The sequence below is a fragment of the Dermacentor silvarum genome, chromosome 3, assembly GCF_013339745.2.
Source record: "Dermacentor silvarum isolate Dsil-2018 chromosome 3, BIME_Dsil_1.4, whole genome shotgun sequence".
Classification (NCBI taxonomy): Eukaryota; Metazoa; Arthropoda; class Arachnida; order Ixodida; family Ixodidae; genus Dermacentor; species Dermacentor silvarum.
This window is the reverse complement of record NC_051156.1, coordinates 214,477,127-214,497,813: the sequence shown is the minus strand read 5'-3', so window position 1 is coordinate 214,497,813 and position 20,687 is coordinate 214,477,127. Positions and strand designations below refer to the sequence as shown.

At 45.2% G+C, this 20,687-nt stretch overlaps 1 protein-coding gene across 3 annotated transcripts in view; it reads left to right on the top strand.

The window, feature by feature from the left end:
- Positions 1 to 17,090, top strand: part of LOC125944150 (uncharacterized) — a 33,046-nt gene extending 15,956 nt beyond the window's left edge. Inside the window, exons 1-6 of one of the 3 annotated variants that reach the window (XM_049664311.1) lie at positions 4,558 to 4,727; positions 6,932 to 6,981; positions 7,571 to 7,621; positions 11,387 to 11,416; positions 15,608 to 15,670; positions 16,973 to 17,090. In XM_049664311.1, coding sequence (XP_049520268.1) covers positions 4,613 to 4,727; positions 6,932 to 6,981; positions 7,571 to 7,621; positions 11,387 to 11,416; positions 15,608 to 15,670; positions 16,973 to 17,017 — 354 coding nt within the window. In that variant the 5' untranslated portion in view covers positions 4,558 to 4,612 and the 3' untranslated portion in view covers positions 17,018 to 17,090. Of the gene's footprint in view, positions 1 to 4,557; positions 4,728 to 6,931; positions 6,982 to 7,570; positions 7,622 to 11,386; positions 11,417 to 15,607; positions 15,671 to 16,972 lie in introns of those variants that run through there. The other 2 variants (XM_049664313.1, XM_049664312.1) reach the window with 2 other exon arrangements.
- Positions 17,091 to 20,687: the final 3,597 nt, after the last annotated feature.

Below are 20,687 nucleotides of genomic sequence, written 5' to 3'. Positions count from 1 at the left end.
CTGGGATGTACGCGCTAGGTTGTTTTGCAGCCAAGACTCCACACATACAACACTTGAAACATGGCAAGCACTCGGAATTAACCGTGCAAATGGCTAAACCGCTGGAGAAGCTGAATCCTTAGCAGCCAGTATCGCGGTATGTCGCTTTCTACGTCACGGAGAGGTTTAATTCAGTATAGATGGAGCCATGGCAGGTCCTCGAGGCCAATACACCCCTCCACTGATTGCAGAGTATATATGAGTGTATGCGTTAGACAGCACAGTAAAACAGCTTCCGCATCGACGACCCCCAAATAGTATATAGAAAAAAAAAAACGATTGGCGCAGTTTCACCCGAAAGCCGCAGCATCAATTGCGATAGCAAATTAGTAGAGAGCTATACGGAGTAAGGATAGTAGTTTTATCAGCTGTATAAACTTGGACATGCAACAGCACGAGCAACGCGCAGAACTGTTGTCGACGCCGTCGGCGTTTTGCCCGCGTTCGCTCTGAACGCGCGCGGCGTTTTTATATAAATATGCATTTGGTGCCACAGCTAAACGTCGCCTCCCCTCCCTCTCTCCCTCCCTCCCTCCCTCCCTCCCGTCCCCCCACAGCATTTCGCGCGACGGAAAAAGTCGCGTTTGCTCTCTATATATGGAAAGGAGGAAGGAGACGCTTAATTCTGCAGCCTTCAGGGAGCACGGCACAGAACGCGCGTTTGCTCTTCGACGTGCGTTCGCTCCCTGTGAAAGCGCGCGTCCCTCGCGCCCTTTCACTCGCACATACAGCGTCCGGAGCGCGGCAGCCGTGCTCCCTCAAGGGCTGCAGAAGATAGCGCCAACCTTTCCCTTTCCCTCAAGAACCACTTATCATCGGCGACGATTTCATCGCCGTTGACGTCATACGGAACCTCACGGCGACGGCGACGCCGACGGCAGAAATCCGCTTGGAGTGTCCATATAATTGCTATCGCAATAAAATATGCGTTTATTAGTATAGAATGTGTTCGAAGATATAAAAAAAAAGTAACCTGCTCGCGAGCACTAATCTTTTTCGGTTACCGCATACTAACCTTTCTTGTTCGTTTTTCAGGTGTGTGTGGTCGCGAAGCTGCCAAACTGGCGTCCGCAGGCCATAGTGCTTTCACAGATGCTACAAGACAACCACTTCCGGGTGGGCACTTGTGCCAGTTTTTCCTAAATAAATTGTCTTATTTACTTACTCACTCGGTGTCATCAAGTGTCGCAAAGGGGAGAGAGAGAGGGAGATGCTGGCCTTAACGAAGAAGCCTGGAATTTTTTTTTTGTCTGACGGCCTGACACGCCACGCACACACACACACACCACGCACGCATACACACTCGCACGCACATACAACACGCCCACCACACAACGCACACGCACGAAATCAGACACAAACAAACGCTCACAAACACACACACACGCATTTTTCCTTCTTTCCCTCGGGCCCGCGCCTGCCGCATTCCGACGGGGCCGGAATTCGAAAGAATGCTCGCGTATACATACACGGTGGGTGTATGTTGGAGAACATAACAGGTGGTTGAGTTTAATCCGGAACATCCCACGACCACGTCTCTCACAGCCACCTATCGCTTTGGTTAAACCTGTAATGAGCATTTAAACACGTTCCCGCAACGAATTTTTCAGTTCTGAACATTTATGAAGTAATACACTTTACAATATTAATCTTTTATTTGTCACTTTTTACATTTTCTTTTTCCCGTTCTTCTTTTGCAGGATTGGCACACTGTTGTAATAAATTTAGCCGATGCTACATTTACGTGTTACACACATGCCCCGTTACTGAACATAACAGTGTACGTTCGAATGATAACGTAAGACGCAAATGTTCTACATTTTACTGCTTAAATTGAGAAAGGAATTAATAGCCTACGCATGAATTTATTTTGTTCGTTTAACATAACTTTATTCGAGCTCTGCATTTTCCCTCTTTCTCCTGCCTATAATTATACCGCGCGCTTTTTAGCACATCTCCGCAGTGACCTTGTTGCACTGCTTGGGAGTTCCTATATTCAGTTTTTACTAATATTTATTTTATATCATGTTCTTGGGAGCGTCTCGTCTTCGGCGGCAGTGACGAGGTTCACTCCGGCCCCTCTTCTCTATACCCTAACCATCTTCCTTCACCCCAGCACAGGCCACAGTGCCATCCCATTTAGTATAAAAGTTATTCATTCAGTCTTCATTCACGACTTCTACAACTTATTTTTTGGGTTATCTTTTTCATGTTTACATCAACGTCCTAGACCACGACGACGGTAAAAATAACAACAGCAAAGAATCATAATTTCTTTTTACTGGCTTGCTGGCGCTTTTCCTCACAGAGAAGGACTGCGTTGGAAATTCCACTGCGCCAGCATGGGATGCCCTTGAATGTTCCTCTAGTGTTACTTTTTAGAAGATCCACACTGAGGCACATGTGCAGGAAGGCATGCAACTCATGCCATAGAATACTTCATTTCAGACTCCCACAGTTTAATTTAATGTCTTCATTGTTCTCCTATTTGTTTCTTTCTCTGTTCTATTTGCAGAAATTATATCATCCACGTGGGACTTGACCGACGAATAGTAGCCACTTCCAACTTGTGCATTTTAAGCGCTATCAATAGCACAATTTATTTATATTTACTTATTTATTTATTTGATACCTGCTTCGCCTTTGCAGGCATTACAGCAGGGGGATACATAAAAGCAAGCATCATAATTGAGACCAGTAACAAAGAAACTAATTACACAAATCGTGGTAAAATCATCATTAGAGACAATGGATACAATCATAGGCGGAATATCATTTCACTCTCGTATAGATCTAACAAAAATGAATAGCGCAGGACGTTACCTTTAAAGGAAAATTCATTTACTTTGAGACTGTGGTCCCTTTGGGATATATATGACGGCGCTTGGATGTACTTCTCCTTATCGATTCCACTTTTGGAATGGTAGATATTATGAAAAAAATTCAACCTGAGGTTTCGTCTACGATCTTTCAAGTCTTCCCATTTAAGTTTACTTTTGCTTTCTCTCATATTAAGTTGACGATCCCAATTGCCTAAAACGAATCGCACTGCCCTATTCTGTATTTTTTCAAGCGTATCGGCCAGCTCTTTGGTATGCGGATCCCAGCAAACACATGCGTACTCTAACAATGAGCGCACGTGAGTGAAATACAGTTGTTCTTTTAAGTTAGATGAAAGTTCACTGAAATTTCGTCTTATAAGAAAACCCAAAACACGTGCAGCCTTAACTTTTATGTGGTGAACGTGCCTAGTCCACCTCAAACCACGCGTTAAATAAACTCCTAGATATTTATATTCCCTGACCATGCCTAAAGCAGCGTTATTTACGGTATACGTATTCAACTGGTATGAACGTCTCCTTGTAAGGATGACGTGAACACACTTTTTAACATTCAACGACATTTCTGAATGGGCACACCAGGATGCTTTTACATTCAAATCATGCTGCAAGTATTCGGAATCACGTTCATTCTCTATAGTCCTGTAAACTACACAGTCACCCGCGAACATTCTGAACGAAGATTTGAGGTCAATAGTAATATAATTCATATGGTAATATCTTCCAGAAATACTTAATTTTTATCGAAATTCGAAAGCAGAAGTTTACTTCAGCCTGTTTGTCAAACTGCGTCAATAAATATACACCAGAAGCGCACTGATACAGAAGCGCACTGATGCAAACACCTTTCTTGATTTATGTCAGCTATTGGCCAATAGCAGCTGCGTAAGGGCATCCGCTATCGCATCTGCACCTGCATATAGCCATCTGCAAGCGTCCAGAAAAGAGTGAGAAGCAGGCTTCTGTCGAAAAGAGATCGTTTGAGAGAAAGTTGACTTCGCGCCCCGCTGCTTGCGAGCTCCAGGCGCCGCGCACGACTGCAAAACTTGGCTGAGGTGTTCACAGCAGCGTATGCTATCCGCGGATTGTGTTTTATCACCAAGCCCTAGGAGTGGTGCATGACCCTTTTGATGATGATGATGATTATGATGACGATGATGATGATGATGATGATGTACCTCTGTCATGGCTCGCACCCACCAAGGGGGATAGGCCAAGAATTTTAATGTTTCCACTATGCTTCTTCTCACCCTCTTTCTTTTCATTAAGCGTTTATCACCCCCCTCCCTCCCCCCCCCCCCCCCCCGTTCCACCTACGAAGACACAGGCACGCACGTATACATGCATATGTAGATGTAGAGTCTAGATGTTAGTGGCAGATTTTCCTCTCTAGTGAGATTGACCAAGAACGTACTATCCTTTTCAACGCTGACTTTTTGGCCAAATTGCAGTAGTGGGTAAGAGCCATCGCAAAAAAAAAAAAAAAAAAAAAAAAAAAAACAATCATGATAACTACTTCCACTTATTTCTTTGCAACTATCTCACTCATTTTTTAAAATGCTTTTGTGCTCTCCGCCCATTTTAACGTTTATGTCGAATCCAATTTTCACGCCAAATTCATTTTAATCCCTCGTGTATACCCCTCGTAATGGGTATGCACCATAGTGGGCGAGTTGCCATAAGCTTGGAACGAGAACCGCTCGTGCCTCGGCACGTCCTGAGCTCTCGGCAACATGGTTGGCGTGCTCAGGTTGTGCCCCGCGGTCGCTCTGCTGGTCGTTGCGTTCGCTGCAGATTCCGATCTCACGGGCTCCACCAAAGACTTCCAGACGCTCGCCGCGCGACTCGGTGAGCGAGTGCGGCAATTAGTTTTTATTTTCCTGAAATGTAGACGGTGTTTCTTGGTTCTTCGAGCCCGCATATGGGCACCATGTATCGCGCATGATACACCGAATTTTTTAGCCTCATATAACCACTGATGATTCTTCAGAATTGTAGCTGTTGGGGTCTGTTGGTTCAACATATTAGCAAATTGTAGCGCATAAATAGAAAGTAGAAGACACTTGCCTGTCGTCTCGTTTCTTCTTTCTGTATGTGTTTTTCTGCTCTACAGTTTGCCAATACACTGATGACTGCGTGTCATTTGTGGTAACCTTTACTCTTAATAGCTTTTAAATTTTAAGTTAGTTACCTTAAAGGTTTTACAGGCGGCTTTGTATAGGTGGCTAAATTCTGACCTCCGCTCACCGACCACCGGCCACGAAAACGGGCGAAGGAGCCATAGAAAGTAGGGGCGGGCGAATATTCGAAGTTCCGCATACGAATCGAATACACTGACGAACTATTCGTATTCGTATTAGTATTCGAAAAGAAACTATTCGGTATTTTCATATATTAGACATTCTAACCAAATATTTCGTAACAATCGACTGTTAAAGTCTAACTATATTACTCTTCTCCCCCTGCACAATTTAGTAACGTAAGCTTGTTTTCGGCTTCACGTGCAAGCTTACATGACAACCTCCGATTTTTCTTGAAGCCTATCATCACTCGCAAATTTTCTTGCGTCTGCATGCTCATTGTAGGCCGCTGCACAGTTGCCACGATGAAGCGGATTTCCGAGCACAGAGTGGTTTAAGGAAGCTCCACGAATAGTTGAGGGGAAAACGATTTTACTTTCTCTTCCAGTTTGACAAATTTGTGCCACGTGCGTAGTGAAAGAGTAAGAAGGGATACACTACAATGGAACATATTCATATGAATATATATAAGGTAACTGAGAAATCTACCGAGAAGAACCAACCTCTCTATATGGCTTTCATAAATTATGAAAATGCATTTGATTCAGTAGAAATACCATCAGTCATGGACGCATTGTATAATCAAGGATTACAGGAAGCATACGTGAATATCTTGGCTAAAATCTATAAAGACTCAACAGCTAGCTTAATTCGCCGCAAGAAAAGCGAAAAAAAGTGTCCATCGTGAAATGAATCGAGTAAGGAGCGACAATCTCTCCAATACTATTCGCTACATGCTTAAAAGAGGTGTTCAAACTATTAGACTGGGAAGAATTAGGAGGGAGGATTAAGAACGAATATCTCAGCGACCTACGCTTGGCAGCTGGCATTGCCTTGTTCAGCAATGCTAGGGATGAATTGCAACAAATGATTCAGGACGATAGCCGAGAAAATGTAAGAGTAGGGTTGAATATTAATATACAGGACAATGCTACAATAGGCCTGGCAAGAGGACAAGAATTCATGATTGACAGTCAGCCTCTAGAGTTTGCGCACATTCATCCATGTTTGGCAACTCGTTCAACTGAGCAACTTGTCAATAGCATTAGCGGAAAGGGAAATGTATCCACATAGTACTATCGATAGTTCTGCATCACTATTGGGGAGGCATCCGCTGGGGCCAGAGTCGAGGAAGATATGGCTCTGCGTGAGGCATGAGAATATATCATTTTTTTTTTCAATGTAATATGTCCCCGTACATTCCGGCGTGATCCTATACTCGAAGAAATTGAACGAGTCGAATTTTTTTCATTTGGTACTGAGGTGTTCACTTTGTATTACAAATTTTTATTGTTCACACATTCCCCTTTTTTTTTTTATTTTTTTTTTTTTTTTTTTTTTTTTTACTGCCATGTTCCATCGTTCTGGGTGGGAGGGGCTGGAGGGAGGTAAGTTACTATATTTGTGTGTGCACCCCTGCGAGTGTATTTTGAGTAGAAAATCGAAGATCGCAGCTAGATTGCCACATAGCATTTTTGCACTTGAAAAACTACATGTGCAGTAGATTTTATAATAGCATGTATGTCTTTCTCTCGTTCTTTTCTTTTTCTGTTTTTTTTTCTTCTCAGCAAGCAACTGTTTCATGTTTCAATTCCACGTTTATTATTATTATTATTATTATTATTATTATTATTATTATTATTATTATTATTATTATTATTATTATTATTATATTATTATTATTATTATTATTATTATTATTGCTCCATAGTTTGCATGCGTTTCTAATTAATACTGAAACTGCCGTTTCAGAGGAAAAATGTCTCAAGAAAGTTGGCATGACCCCTGAAGAAATAAGCACCGTAAGTGTAATTTAAGCATGTATATGCCTTATTTCTTTTCCGCAACCCAACTTATAAAACAGAGATAGGTTGGTCAAATTAGTATGGAATCTGCCCCTAAAGCGTCCATAACATTTTCTACGTCGGTCTTGGTGTGTGTGTGTGTGTGTGTGTGTGTGCGTGTGCGTGTGCGTGTGCGTGTGCGTGTGCGTGTGCGTGTGCGTGTGCGTGTGTGTGCGTGTGCGTGTGTGTGCGTGTGCGTGTGTGTGCGTGTGCGTGTGCGTGCGTGTGCGTGTGCGTGTGTGTGTGTGTGTGCGTGTGCGTGTGTGTGCGTGTGTGGAGGGAGATCGTTGTTCCGATGAGCAACTCGTGACCAGCATCCGACATCCGTATTCAAATACGTGTGATGCGAAACACAGAAATGATCTGCCTACAACCGCGAAATCACTTTTAATGAAGTTTGTTGCGTACCACTGTTTTCCTCAATTATTTTTTTTAATTAGTCAACGCAACGTGCAATCCGTAGCGGCTCTTTTCTTAAGAATACCATTGCGCGCGCGCGAGTGCGTATAGTACTGATGACACATTTAAGCCATTGTTCCCTCTGCAGATAGAAGACGTCTTGAAACGGCTGGAGGAAAGAAACGACAAATCAAAAAAGGTATATTTACTGTTTCTCTGCACGAAAGACTATATACTATCTGTGAGTGCGATGGGAGAAATATCTGGTAGTATTTCGAGTTTCTATTGAAATACAATTTAATATAATGTTATAATAATATAACAGAACGCAGCGCAAAAACAGGCACATTCACATGGAGGGGCACGAAGTACGAGCGCAACGCGCGATGCCATGGAAAAGCTTTACTAGATTGCAAAGGTACACTCTCTCGCGTCGCCGCGTTATTATTATTCTGCACGCGAGCTTTCAAATCAATACTTTCGCGTCTCTATGATGTTAAAGGGACGCTAAAGCACAACAGTGTAATTTTATATTGGCGCAGTATTCTTTCAATATTCCAGTTTCATCAATTTGGCGGAAAGATCGTTGATTTCTAAAGGCCCAATTGCAACGAAATTTCCCTTTGGGTAAATTGTTCATAACTTACAAATGAGTAGTATACACGGTGTTTCAGCGAACACTTTCAAAAATTTTAAAGGTTTCCTGTGGCAGATTTCACAATTCTAGTGCATCAGCTGGTGTACTCAAAGAGGCGGACATTACTTGCACACAAAAAAATAGAAATGCATAATAGACAAACTTAAAAAAGTTGTCGCAGTTTCACCCGAAAGGCGAAGCATCAATTGCGATAGCAAATTTGTAGAGAGCTATACGGAGTAATGATAGTAGCTTTATCAGCTGTATAAACTTGGACATGCAGCAGCACCGGCAGCACGCAGAACTGTTGTCGACACCGTCGGCGTTTTGCCCGCGTTCGCACAAAATGCATGCGGCGTTGGTGACTGTTGCCGGAGCCTCTGATATAAATAGGCATTTGATAAGTGGTTCTTGAGGGAAAGGGAAAGGTTGGCGCTATCTTCTGCAGCCCTTGAGGGAGCACGGCTCAGCGCCAACAGCTAAACGTCGCCTCCCTTCCCTCCCCCTCCCCCCCACGGCCTTTCGCGCATCGGAAGAAGGCGCGTTTGCTCTACATATATGGTGATTGTAAAGGAGGAAAGAGACGCCTACTTGGGAGCACGGCGCAGAACGCGCGTTTGTTCTCCGCCGTGGGTTCACTCCCCGTGAAAGCGCGCGTCCCTCGCGCCCTTTCACTCGCACATACAGCGTTCGGCGGCGCGCGGCGACGATTTCATCTCCATTGACGTCATACGGAACCTCACGGCGACGGCGACGCCGACGGCAGAAATTTGTTTTGGAGTGTCCATATAATTGCTATCGCAATAAAATTGCTAATTAACTTTTTAACTAATTACCTTATGGCCCACATTGCGATTTACAAATTGTAGCCGTGGAGTTCGCAACTTCGCAAGGCGGATCCACTTGGAACGAATTGCCAGGATGACGCCAGTTTCGAAATATTAATTCCCGAACTTTGCGGAGATATGCATTGGCGTACGTTCGAGTTACTTTTGTGCTTCAGCGCATAAAACGACGTTTTGTTAAGAAAGTAACTGGAACGCCAACGCTTTTCTCCGCAAAGTTCGGGAATTCAAGTACTAGGCAATCGGCAAGGCTTTGGGGCTAGCAATTGCCCAGTTGTCTTACCACAGCCTTTAAATAGCACTATACTATAAGCAGACGACGCGTCCGCCTTGTAGACGTCTTGGTAGACGCCGAACCTATAGAAGTACGCTCGCATGTATACTATAGAGCGTTTGAAAAAAGCTCGGGTATAGTGACGAAACTGCACCGGATATACTGACGCGCCTGCTAATGTCCTGGGTAGGTTTGGGGCAGTGCCAAACCAGGGCCTGTATTCACAAAAAGCTCTTAAGAATTGTTCGTAAAAGAACATTTCAGTCAATCGTGATGCTCAACATATTGACATGTGTACTTGCAAGTACCCGTGTCAATGTCACTAGCCAAGGTACCCAGCTAATGGCAGGGTTAATACTCACAAACGAGCAAAAAGTTTTGTGAATTCGGCCCCAGACCCTTAGGACTTCCATCCAAACTATGCGAGAACAGCCTGACAGCTTCACTCTCTTTAACGTACGAGTTGCTCGCATACATCTGTGTTTTTCTTTCTTTCATTTTGCGCTGTCGTTATCTCATATATGGGCCCTTTTGTTGCAGGAAGAGTTCTCAAAACCAGCTAGTTCGAGTCCTAGGTTATTTCAGAATGCAGCGTAGTAGTTCTCGACCGGTGAAATGATTAACTGTAGACCCGAGCAGAGGCTGCCGAATTTCGTGACGCCAGATAGTGCGCTGGTGCGAGTACTCCGACGCGACGTCGCCACTCGGTCGTGTTTTGTTTTCACGTCTTTTCTGGCAGCTTGCACTCACGTTAAATATGACCTTTTAGCTATTGAGGAAACGTGTATTATACCAATAGAATGTTTAGAGTCACCGTCAAGCTTTGCTACATTGAAAAGTATTCACAGCAAATTTGTAGGTATGTCGATAGCGCTTTGTGCGGTCGTTCTCTCGCCCGGTTTCTTCCCTTTTTTTTTTTTTTTTCATTCTTCTTTTTTGCGCTAGCTGTTAGGCCAACCATGTATTCGTACAAACTCCTCGTCCCAACATACAGTTCTTACATAATTGAAACAGACAGTTCAGCGCTGGTGCTGCGTGCCCTACCCAGTGTTGCCTGTGCACGCACGCTTTAGCTATTCTTCTGACTGTGTTCATTAGTATTGCTATGAAGTTCTGACACTGTGATGGAAACGACAACGACAAACTAACTTGCCGGTGTTTCCCGTTGGGCCCAGGATCCTTTAATAATGACATGGCAGACGGGAGCTTGCTACACTAAACACAGACTTTAACAGACACGCTAGCACGATACAAACGATTTACATGTACGTGGACTAGAGTTCGCGAATTGTTTGTCCTATATAAACACGTGCCAAGCCCTCTTGCGTCGCCACTCGCCCGTGTGCATCGTCGTTGCGGTGGTTGTGACGGTGGAGCGTCGTTGTGGCTACGTCGCTGCTGTCGCGCCGCACCTTGTCGGGACGTGGAAGCAGGAGAAAAACAGCACGCCGGTAGAACACCAGGCCACTGCTGTAGCTGGCCAGTAACGCCTGGCCTGTAACGCCTCGGATGCTATAACGTCGGGCTCGGTCAGCAGACAGGCAGCTCAGGCGTCCCGGTGGCCAGCAGGAAGCACTGCACCATGCCGCTATGACAGCAGGCCGCTGGTGCAGAGGAGAGCAGAGCCACGAGCGGGATCTACGACCAGGTCCGCACGGTAGCAGGACACCCGGTCGCCAGTCCTCAGGACTCGCTCAGCAGGCAGGTAGCTCAGGCGTCCCGGTCCCCAGCATGAAGCACTGCACCAGGCCTCTAGAACAGCAGGCCGCTGGTGCGCAGGAAAGCCCAGCCACGAGCTGGATCTCCGACCAGGTCCGCACGGTAGCTGGACACCCGGTCGCCGGTACCCGAGCCTTGAACCGCCATTTTGCGAGCTTGACGTTCGAGGCTGCCGCTCGCTCTCACACTCTGCGTGCTCTCGTGTCGCTTCTTCGTTCGTGGCACGTGTCGTCTTCGCTATCACCATCACCGATTCTCTTCTTGTTGCCACAACACAATTATCATTCCAAGCTGGTCTTGTCACCACCTCACGTCACTATCCACATCATCACAGACACATATATGTAAATTAACCGCAAAAAGCGCCTTACGCATTGCATAGTTCCTTTGCTTGCTCCTGTTTTATACCATAGACTGTAAACACATGCGATTCGTGTCACTTTGTTCTGTTCGTCTTGTCGTTCCAAGCATTTATATTTTTTCTTACAGCAACAAGAACTAGAGTTCCTGGACTACGTGGTAAGTGTTATGTGCGGAGATTGCTTGATGTACAAGCGAACGAAGGTGACAATTAGGGCGTGTCGCCGAAACAGCTCCCTGCTTCGACAGCACTTAGGGATCTTTGTTGAATGAGATAACGCGTTGGTATATAGTATAATGTTAAATATAATGGTTTATAAGCAGCAACATTTCCTTGCGAAATGATCTTTTTTTCTTGATACATTTTGCTAATTTCATCAAATAGTGGGCATTCGCTCGTAAGACCAATGAACGGTATGCATAACGCCTGTATAGGTCAAACGTCGTCCTTGTCTCCACTCGTGTAGTAGATCTAGTTGTCATCTCTAGCATGTCTGTAGAGTATTGTTAACGAGCAATGAACGATATGCTAAGTTCTCAGGTTTTCAACACTTAGCAATCACAACGAAGAGACGAGCGATCTTCTGCTTTTATTTGCCGAGGTGAACGTCATGTCAAAGCTTTCCAATCCACTTCGCGCATCACCACAACTGATCTGGCGACAATTACTTGCGCTCAAACTCCACCCTGCGAAATAAGAAAAAAATATATCACGTGACTAACCGTCCGCCCACTTATTCTTACACCGTGGTCCGCCCCGCATCATAAGGCAGCGCCCTCAAACAAGCAGTTAGCAGAGGCGCCGGCATTCGTCCCGTGGCAACACTGTGGTTCTAGTGGTGTCTATAGAGTCTACTATAGTGTCTACGGACTACGTTGTCTAGCCACCATAACAACACCTAGGCATCGCGCCGTCGAGCCCGGGGCGCGACAGATCACCCACTAACTCCTGCAGAGCTTGTTTGAGGGCGCTGCTTTTTGATGCGGGCTAGAATTACTGTATATAGGATCCCTTAAGAAGTCCGTACGAAGATACCATTCGCTCAAAGTTAACGAATACAGGTGCCGGACTGACCTCTTTAACATGTATTTTCTCACCAAAACAATTTCCGACTAGAAAAAATTCTCTGAAGAGCAGTGCCCATAACATCAAATTATTCATTTTCTTACTTGCTGCGACATTTTTATGTATAACGACTTTGTGTTTTTCCTATCACAATGTTATCTTTTTCTCGCCACCAGCACGCGGTGGTATTTTGTGTACCTTTTTCATTTCCAACCCCCCCACTGATGCCGGAAATGGCGCTGTGGGTATTACGATAAATGAATAAAATAAATAAATAAGGGGAACATATGCAGTAATTCTAATACCGGCGAGCGGTTAGTCGCGTGATATTTATCACTTTTCGCGGAGTTTCCTCCTCAGCCCGAGAAATATAAGCGGGCAAATAGTACCTGGTTGAAAACATGCCAGTTTTAGGTTTATTTCACTTTTCTACAAATTCGTCACTGACTGCATGCACGCCATTCAGATCAGTAATTAAAAAGTTAGCTAATTTGAATTATTTATCAATTGAATGCCATCAGCTAAAAACTTAATGACGGCTTCTCTACATCGACTGTGAACAATATGCACTTCGTTATCGGGACGTAGAATAGGCCCATCTGTTTTAAGATCGCGATGCATGATATGGGACCTCCTGCGTATACCTGTTTGGTTTTGGTTCGGTTTCAACGCGCAGATTCGTTCCGCGGTTCGAAGAAAATAAATTTTATAACAGGTCGTCGCAACACTGAACAGGTTCACGAACCGGTTCAGCGCAGTGCAGTTTATCCTGCCCCTGGCAAGTACATTGCATGCACAGGGATGACAACTGACAATCTTGAAGTAATTTGACGAGAACTGCACTCGAACATACAATAAAACACTTTTATTTTGTATGCATCAGAATGTCCACAAATCAACAATCAGAACTGAGCGTATAATGAGCGTGCGATGCCATCATCGCTTGCAACCTGGAAATACCTAAAGAAAAGTAAGGTCCAGAAACTGAAGAAAGCAACACGATAGAAATAGTAGCTGTTCAGTTAATTTTACTAATTTTTTGCTCACGCGGTACAGTATGCCCGCCAAGATTGACTAGTAAGCGAAATAGGGTGCCGCCTGAATTCTGCGTTAAAGACCTAAAGTAACATGGTGCCCTAATTAACTAACTACGACATACTGATATACGAAAGCACTGTCGAAAGTCCGGCTAACCTCACCGTTCTCGAAGGCATTCGGCTGGACAATGATGACTTCGAAGGACCGGATATTTCACAGATGCAACAGGAGTGCCCATCAAATACACGTCGTCAAATAAGCAGCTTGGCCAGCACTCAGACTGGCATCTAGATTTGCTGTCAGTCGCGCTGAACGCCAGCGCCACATCCACACGAAAGCAACAGCGCCGACGCTCAGTCCAGGTATCGTATACGCGTTACGGAGAAACCCGAGAAGAGATTTGTTGACCGAGCGTAAACAGGAAGGAAACGAAACCGACCAAACTCGGCAATCGGAGTTGATCTCCCTCGCTTCTCACGGGTACCGTAGTACCTGAAATTATCTGACCTCAGTCACAAAGGGTGAAAGCGAGAGCTTCCACTGCATATATACAGGGTGTCCCAGCTATCACACAGCACGATGAAAAAAAAAAGAGGAACGGCGTTACGCGAAGCAAACCTAGTGGGTATTGTTTCCAGTGCAGTGGAGTAGCCGCCAGTAATTTTTTTCGTTACTGAGATTTAATTAGGTAATTATAATTAATGATCTAACTCGAGAAGTACTGTCCTAATTATCAAAGTGTCAATGAGAAAATTGTAGAGCACCATGAAAAACTATCGATACAGCTTTCTGTTTCTCAATACCTGCTACATAAAAGTATTTTTCCGAGCATGAAAGAAGCCCGCGAATACACGCAAAGTGCCTCGAGCGGCCAGTCGCGCGGCAATTCGTCGTGCGGAGTTCAGAAGCGCTAGCGGCTCTACCAAGGTGGCCGTTGTTACCAGCAGATCATCATCATCATCATCATCATCATCATCATCATCATCATCATCAACCTATTTTTATGTCCGCTGCAGGATGAAGGCTTCTCCCAGTGATTACCCCCGTCTTGCGCTAGCTGATTCCAACTTGCGCCGCCTCTAAAGTTCCGAATTTCATCACCCCAACTAATTTTTCTGCCGTGCCATAGACTGCGCATCCCTTCCTTTGGCACTTATTCTGTAATTCTAATGGTCCACCGGTTATATGCCCTAAACGCATTGCATATATCTCCTGCCCAGCGCCATTATTGCTCTTAATCTGAAATATAATATCAGGTATTCCCATTTGCTCTCTGATCCATATCGCTCTCTTCCTGTCTCCTAACGTTACGCCTAAGATTTTTCCTTCCATCGCTCTTTGCCCAGTCCTTAACTTGTTCTCGAGCTACCTTGTTAACCTCCAAGTTATTTACCCATATGTTGGCACTGGTAGAATACAATGATTGTGCTCTTCTTTTCAACGACAGTGGTGAGCTCCCAGTCAGGGTTTGGTAATGTCTGCCGTATATGCGCTGCCGCATGCCGTGTGTACCACCACGTGCCCATCGTCTATCTCCATACTAGCACACAACGCAACTCGCAACTCGTGAGTCGCAGCAATCTGTTAGTGAAGTGCGCCGGCTGAAGTATAGTGTCACGGCTGTCCCCCGTTCGCCGTTTCTGGCGCCCGTTAATCGGCGTGTTGCTATCTCGAAACTATATGCCGCACCGTGAGACCACGACGTTTTTGGCGCCCGTTAATCGGCGTGTCGATGACTCGAAAATATGCCGCTCCATGACAAGTAGTTATTCAAAAAAATCGCGAATTTATTGAGCACCCGTTGTCGCCCTATAGTATATATGATTATACCGCTTCGTGCCAACCCGTGACCGCTATTCTTTTTTTCTTTTGCGGGGTGGGGGGGTTCAGGTTCGGTTCGGGTTTCGACACGTTCAAAGAATAGCGGTTCGTGTTCAGGTCAAAATTTCGGTTCGGGTACGGTTTTCGGTTCAACACCCTGATTATAAGTATGCCTTGGTCGATTGAGACTTTTCAAAATGCGACTGTACAGTCCCTAGTTATGCCTGGGATATGCCCTTCAAGGCGAAAATAAAAGGCAGCAATGCTATACTTTAGCCCTGAATATTCTCCGCCAAAATGTCCCTAAAAAGTCGATTTGAACTGACAAGAATTAAATGTATTTCAACGTTTTGACTGTTGGATCTGTCCTTAGCGAGCAGGACAACGCGCGAGGCATTTGACTCATTGCATTTGTCTTCTCCCAGGACTTGTACGCGCGCACACCGGAAACTTCAAAAGGTATCCGCTCCAAGTGGGAGGCGTTTATGGTGAGTGTATCCTATACGTCATCTTTTCACAGAACACTACAACCTAAAAATGAAGTTACAGATTCATTGCTTTCCAACTCAAAGAATTTACGAGTTTAGAGATTTTATCCGTAATCCTCAAAGATAATTATACGGTCGCTCATTTTCTGTGACGTCACGGCGGAGAAGTTGCAGCATCTGCGCTTGTGAACTATGTTTTGGAGCGTAGAGGCACAAATAGTTAATGCGCTTTTAGTAGGTTGAGCTTGTGAATTCCTAGGCTGTCACCGAGTCTAACATTGTCACACAAACACGCTCGTTGTCTGATTGATAGTCAGCGCATTTAAAGACGAAACAAAGGAAAGTGCACACGAAGTGCTCTGACCCTGGACTGTCTCTCTGTCTAAACATGTCCCAACCGTGCCCAGGTCAGCACTTCTTTATGTACAATTCACTGCCGCTGAGCCGTATCATGCTCGCTCCGCTGACTGAATCGGCGATATGTCCCTTCAGTTATGATTCTACCAGACCTGAAGGCACTGTTCCCTCCACGACTTCAATCCACCACTTAGAAGTGGCCCTCTCCCGCTAATCACACGCATTGGAGCACATCGTTCTACGTCTGAGGTGTCCTGGCTACATATCGCCGCAATCAAAACGACTCTGCCCAATCCTATTTGGTCCCCATCTCAAAAGCGAAATTTGACTTTGGCTTCTTATCAGCTGTAAAGTGCCTGGATGTATTTCTAATACGACAAATGCCTACAAGTACGCGCGTAGCTTTCGTCAAAGGGAAACGAGCCGACTGCGCGCATGGCCGCAGCTGACTCCGGGACATCTAGTCGGCCTCCTGTTGCATCAGCACTGCTCTACATATAGATTGGAAAAATGCTTCCGCCGGCATCTTCAAACTAACGTTTCCACCCCCATCCCCCTACTGTCGCTACTAAGCTACTTTCTTACTAACACGGTTGGAGCTACAGCTCGCGAAACATCGTGTGGTCAATAGCAGCAGCAGCTATTGAATTAGGGATCAAATCCAGAGTATGGCTCCAGTTTGGCGTAATGAGGAAAGAAGAAAGCGAAACACTAGCAGTGTTCTTTCGCTTAATTTTGGGATCTTCTATTGGTTTAGGAGTATAACTTTCGGGAAGGTTTAGGAACAGAAAGGCAGAGGGTAAAAATATATATTTGCCTGAAGTTATTCACAAACACCGTTTGCTTAGTACGATACGTTTTCTTCGATACCTCGTTTATGTCTTCCATGAAGCAAGGCTGCACATCTTCAACTTTCATTACATTTTTCTTTCTCCTGCTTTCTAGATGTGCATGGCAGATGAAGCTGCGATTCCAACACACGATATATAGTGTGTTCGTCGCTGATACAAGAGATCCAGTTGCTCGTCTTTGTAAATAAACGAAACTGTGTTGACTATGTCAACCTTGATAAGTTTTACTGTCGTACGTATTTCACGTACTGAACTTATAGGTTTCTGCACTGACGGCACTCTGCTGGTTTGGTACAAATGGATCTAGTCATTTTCCTGTCTGTCCGCCGTGCAAAAGAAATATTCATTTACTAAGCAGTAAGTATAGCAGATTATTCATTTATATTTTTATTTGTAGCTGCAGAACTTGTCCGTTCCATCCACCCGTGAGCACGTGCCCTTTCCATCACCTTCCCGGAGTTGTTTCGTGGTAGCCGTAGAGAGCGGACGTCCACTTTCACTTCCCGTTTCCTCTCCCCTGACGACGCTTCGCCGTGCTCCCTCAGGGGTTGCAGAATCAAGCATTTCCTTCTTTTGATCACTCTCTCTCTCTCTCTCTCTCTCTCTCTCTCTCACTTCTTCCTCTTCTTGGTGCGTCGGCGTCAACGCTGTCAACGTTCGACGGATCACTCACCTGCGTCCGTGAATCTGCCAGTCGCGATGGGCTGGCCACCACCGCGAAGCTAGCGAGACGTGCGACGAACGAGCGAGCGACAGCCACCCTCTTCCTCCCTCCCGCCCCTCACCACAACTCGCTTGCCCGAGAGCATGCTCCCTTTCCCTCGCCTTCCCGCGGCGAACGAGTGAGCGAGCTAACGAGGCGACAGTGCGCCCGTCCCCATTTCCCACGCCCCTCCCCCACATCCCCTCTCTACCTCTACCACGCTTCGGCACTTTTCCATTTCGGAGAAATCGTTTTCCTCGTCAACCATTGCTCCAAATTTGGTGAGGCTTGCTGCATTTAAACCCAAAAGTCAAAATCTAGTGACTGTTGGAAGTTGATTTTCGCTTTAGGCTGTCAATTGTTTAATAAAAATTGTTGAAAGTTGCAAATTTTCAGCAAACGAAACTTGCAAGTTTACAGCTATGTAACTCAGCAAAGAAAAATTATATCCCAATTCTGTTAATTGCGTCTAGCAGTATACATCTAAAGCGGACAAAATTGATGCATTATACATGGCTCTTAAATACACCACTGATATGTGAGTAGGATATTTGCAAAACCATTTTAAACGTAACAAATTCACTTAAGATATAAAATTAATATACCAAGTTTGTCCGCTGTGGATGATTTAATGGATGCAGTTTACAGCACTTCGATATTAGATTTAGGAGGAGAGTTACGGTTTTGTAAACTTTGTGCTTATATAAATTTTTCCTCAATCTTACCGACTTCGGCAATTTCTGTAGAACAATTCAGGCCTTAAGTCAAGATTCCGCTTCCAACAGTTACTATAATTTAACTTTCTCTCTCAAATGCAACAAATGTCACTAAATCGGCCGAGAGGCTATCTCGAAAAAGCATTTTTGCGCCGTCCTATCTTAGAGGCTACGACCGTGCGTATACCCTACTGCTTTCTCAAATTTACAATTAACGCACGGTAGATGATCGCGAGCTGAAAGCTGTTACGTGCGCGAATGTCTGCAGCTGGCGCTGCAGCATTTGCTCCAGGTAAGCAGGGTATATGGCAGTGCGCATGTGCACGGTGAACCAGTTTAAATGATAACACCCGCTTGGTGGATGTTATAGATCGCTAAATGTCAATGCTTTACGCATCGAAACGAAAAGGTACCGCGTGATACGTTCTTGAAAGCGGGAACTACTTCGCACGCCTTTTCGAGTCGTATACCACGTTCCCAACTGGTATTCCTGTTGTTATCGTCATTTTAACATCGATTAATTGTCCCGTTCCAAACTGCACGGAGCTATACCTCTGCGCAACGTCCCACACCCATGGATGTTGCAAGTATGAGCGGGCGGTCTTTTGTTGGACGAGGCAGGTGGAGTGAATGCACCGTTTATATTGACGCCAATGTGCGTGGCCTACGCATGCATGTGTCTTTCTGGGTATTCAGGCCTGCTGAACGCGTGTAAAGGGGCCGCCGCAAACACGCGGAAAATATTTCGACAACATTAATTCAATGCGCCCTCCACCTCCTCACACACACACACACACACACACACGCGCGCGCGCACACACGCGCGCACACACACGCGCGCACACACACGCGCGCACACACACGCGCACAGATTTTTTTTTTTTTCAGGAAAGAAATTACAAACGTCACAAGCGATTGAAGACTCTCGCAAACGACATGACGAAAGCCCAAATCCGCTTATAATAACCGCAACTATAGTTCCATAACTTGAAGAGAGCGATTTTATTTTCTATTTTTCATTCCTTATCAATTTCTCGCACCCGGCGCCAATATACGGCGGCGTATCGGCGTCCGAGGCAATGAAGAAGGGTGGTAAGAATGAAAAATAAAACGCTTTTTACAAGAAAGGCCGCTGGTCACCCTGGACTTATTTGACACTCCTCGTTCGCCGTCGCGGCTCAGAATCACCTAGAACAAAGGCGCTTCTTCGTAAGCGGTGAACGTGCTGTGAATCTGCCTGGAAACGTGTTGGGAAGTGCGGATGCTCGTTTATTGCACTAATAGAAACGTAATCGAAATTTGGAACAGGCACACAAAATAATGTATAAGGAAAAGATAAACAGTATATGAAGTGCAGTCCACCTGGCTTGATTGTCGAGGCACGCCGGTTCCCCCCCTTTCTCTTACGCTGTACTTCATTCCAACGGCGCTGCCCGTGTCGGTGGCCTGGCGGCGTGGCTTTGTGATTGAGCGGCCGCGCTAGTTGCCCGTGGAGACGCGTGGTCAGTCAGTTCCGCCGGACACGCCGAGTCGGCCACACCGCTGCTCTGGTAGGACTCCGGGACTCCGAATATCGCGCTGGCTGCCTGTACACGTGTGAGTCGCTTTCTTCTCTTGTTCACACGATGCTCAAGTCGCTGATGGCAGCCCTACGCATACACAGGGACCAAGCTTTGCAAAGCTTAATTTTTCTTCTTTCAAAAGAATTCTTCCACGGGCTAGATTGGTACATTGTTCTTGAACACTAAGTTCGTGCAGAGCGATTGTCTGCCATTGCTCAGTACTTCTGCTTGTTATCTCGCTTGCTATGCTGATTGACCCGTGTTCCTTCTTGCGATCCCTTCTTGCCTACGAAGAGTACATGAGTCATAGCTTTGAGCTGTAGCAGGGCTTCTCAAACTTTTGGCTGTCATGAGATCTTTGAGCCTGCGCAAAACTCAGAATGTGTCCACTCAGTCAGTATTGACCTGTTAATTCACGGCTTCAGCTTGCAATCTGCTGGAGTCAGAGGTTGATCACGTGAAGCAGGTAAATACATAAAACGATCGCAGCCCCCCCCCCCCCTCCCCCCAGATATTTTGATGAGGGGGAAGTTTTAGAGGGAAGTAGCAGCTACGTAAAAAGCCTGGATTTTGTTCACTTCATCCCAAGCATATCGGGAGTCACTGTATATTCGTCGAGCAGGGACTCCGGAACGTTTTTGGGAGTTGGGGTCCGGGTCAAGTATTCTCGTCTTAGTATGTTGCGTTTATTGTATTTTTTCTAAATATCGGTCAGTTCTTATTTATTTACATGACATTTTATTATTTTAATAATTAGTATAATTTTAATGACATCAATTATTAATGTTTTAATTCATTTTAGCGGTATTAAATATCACATATTTGCAT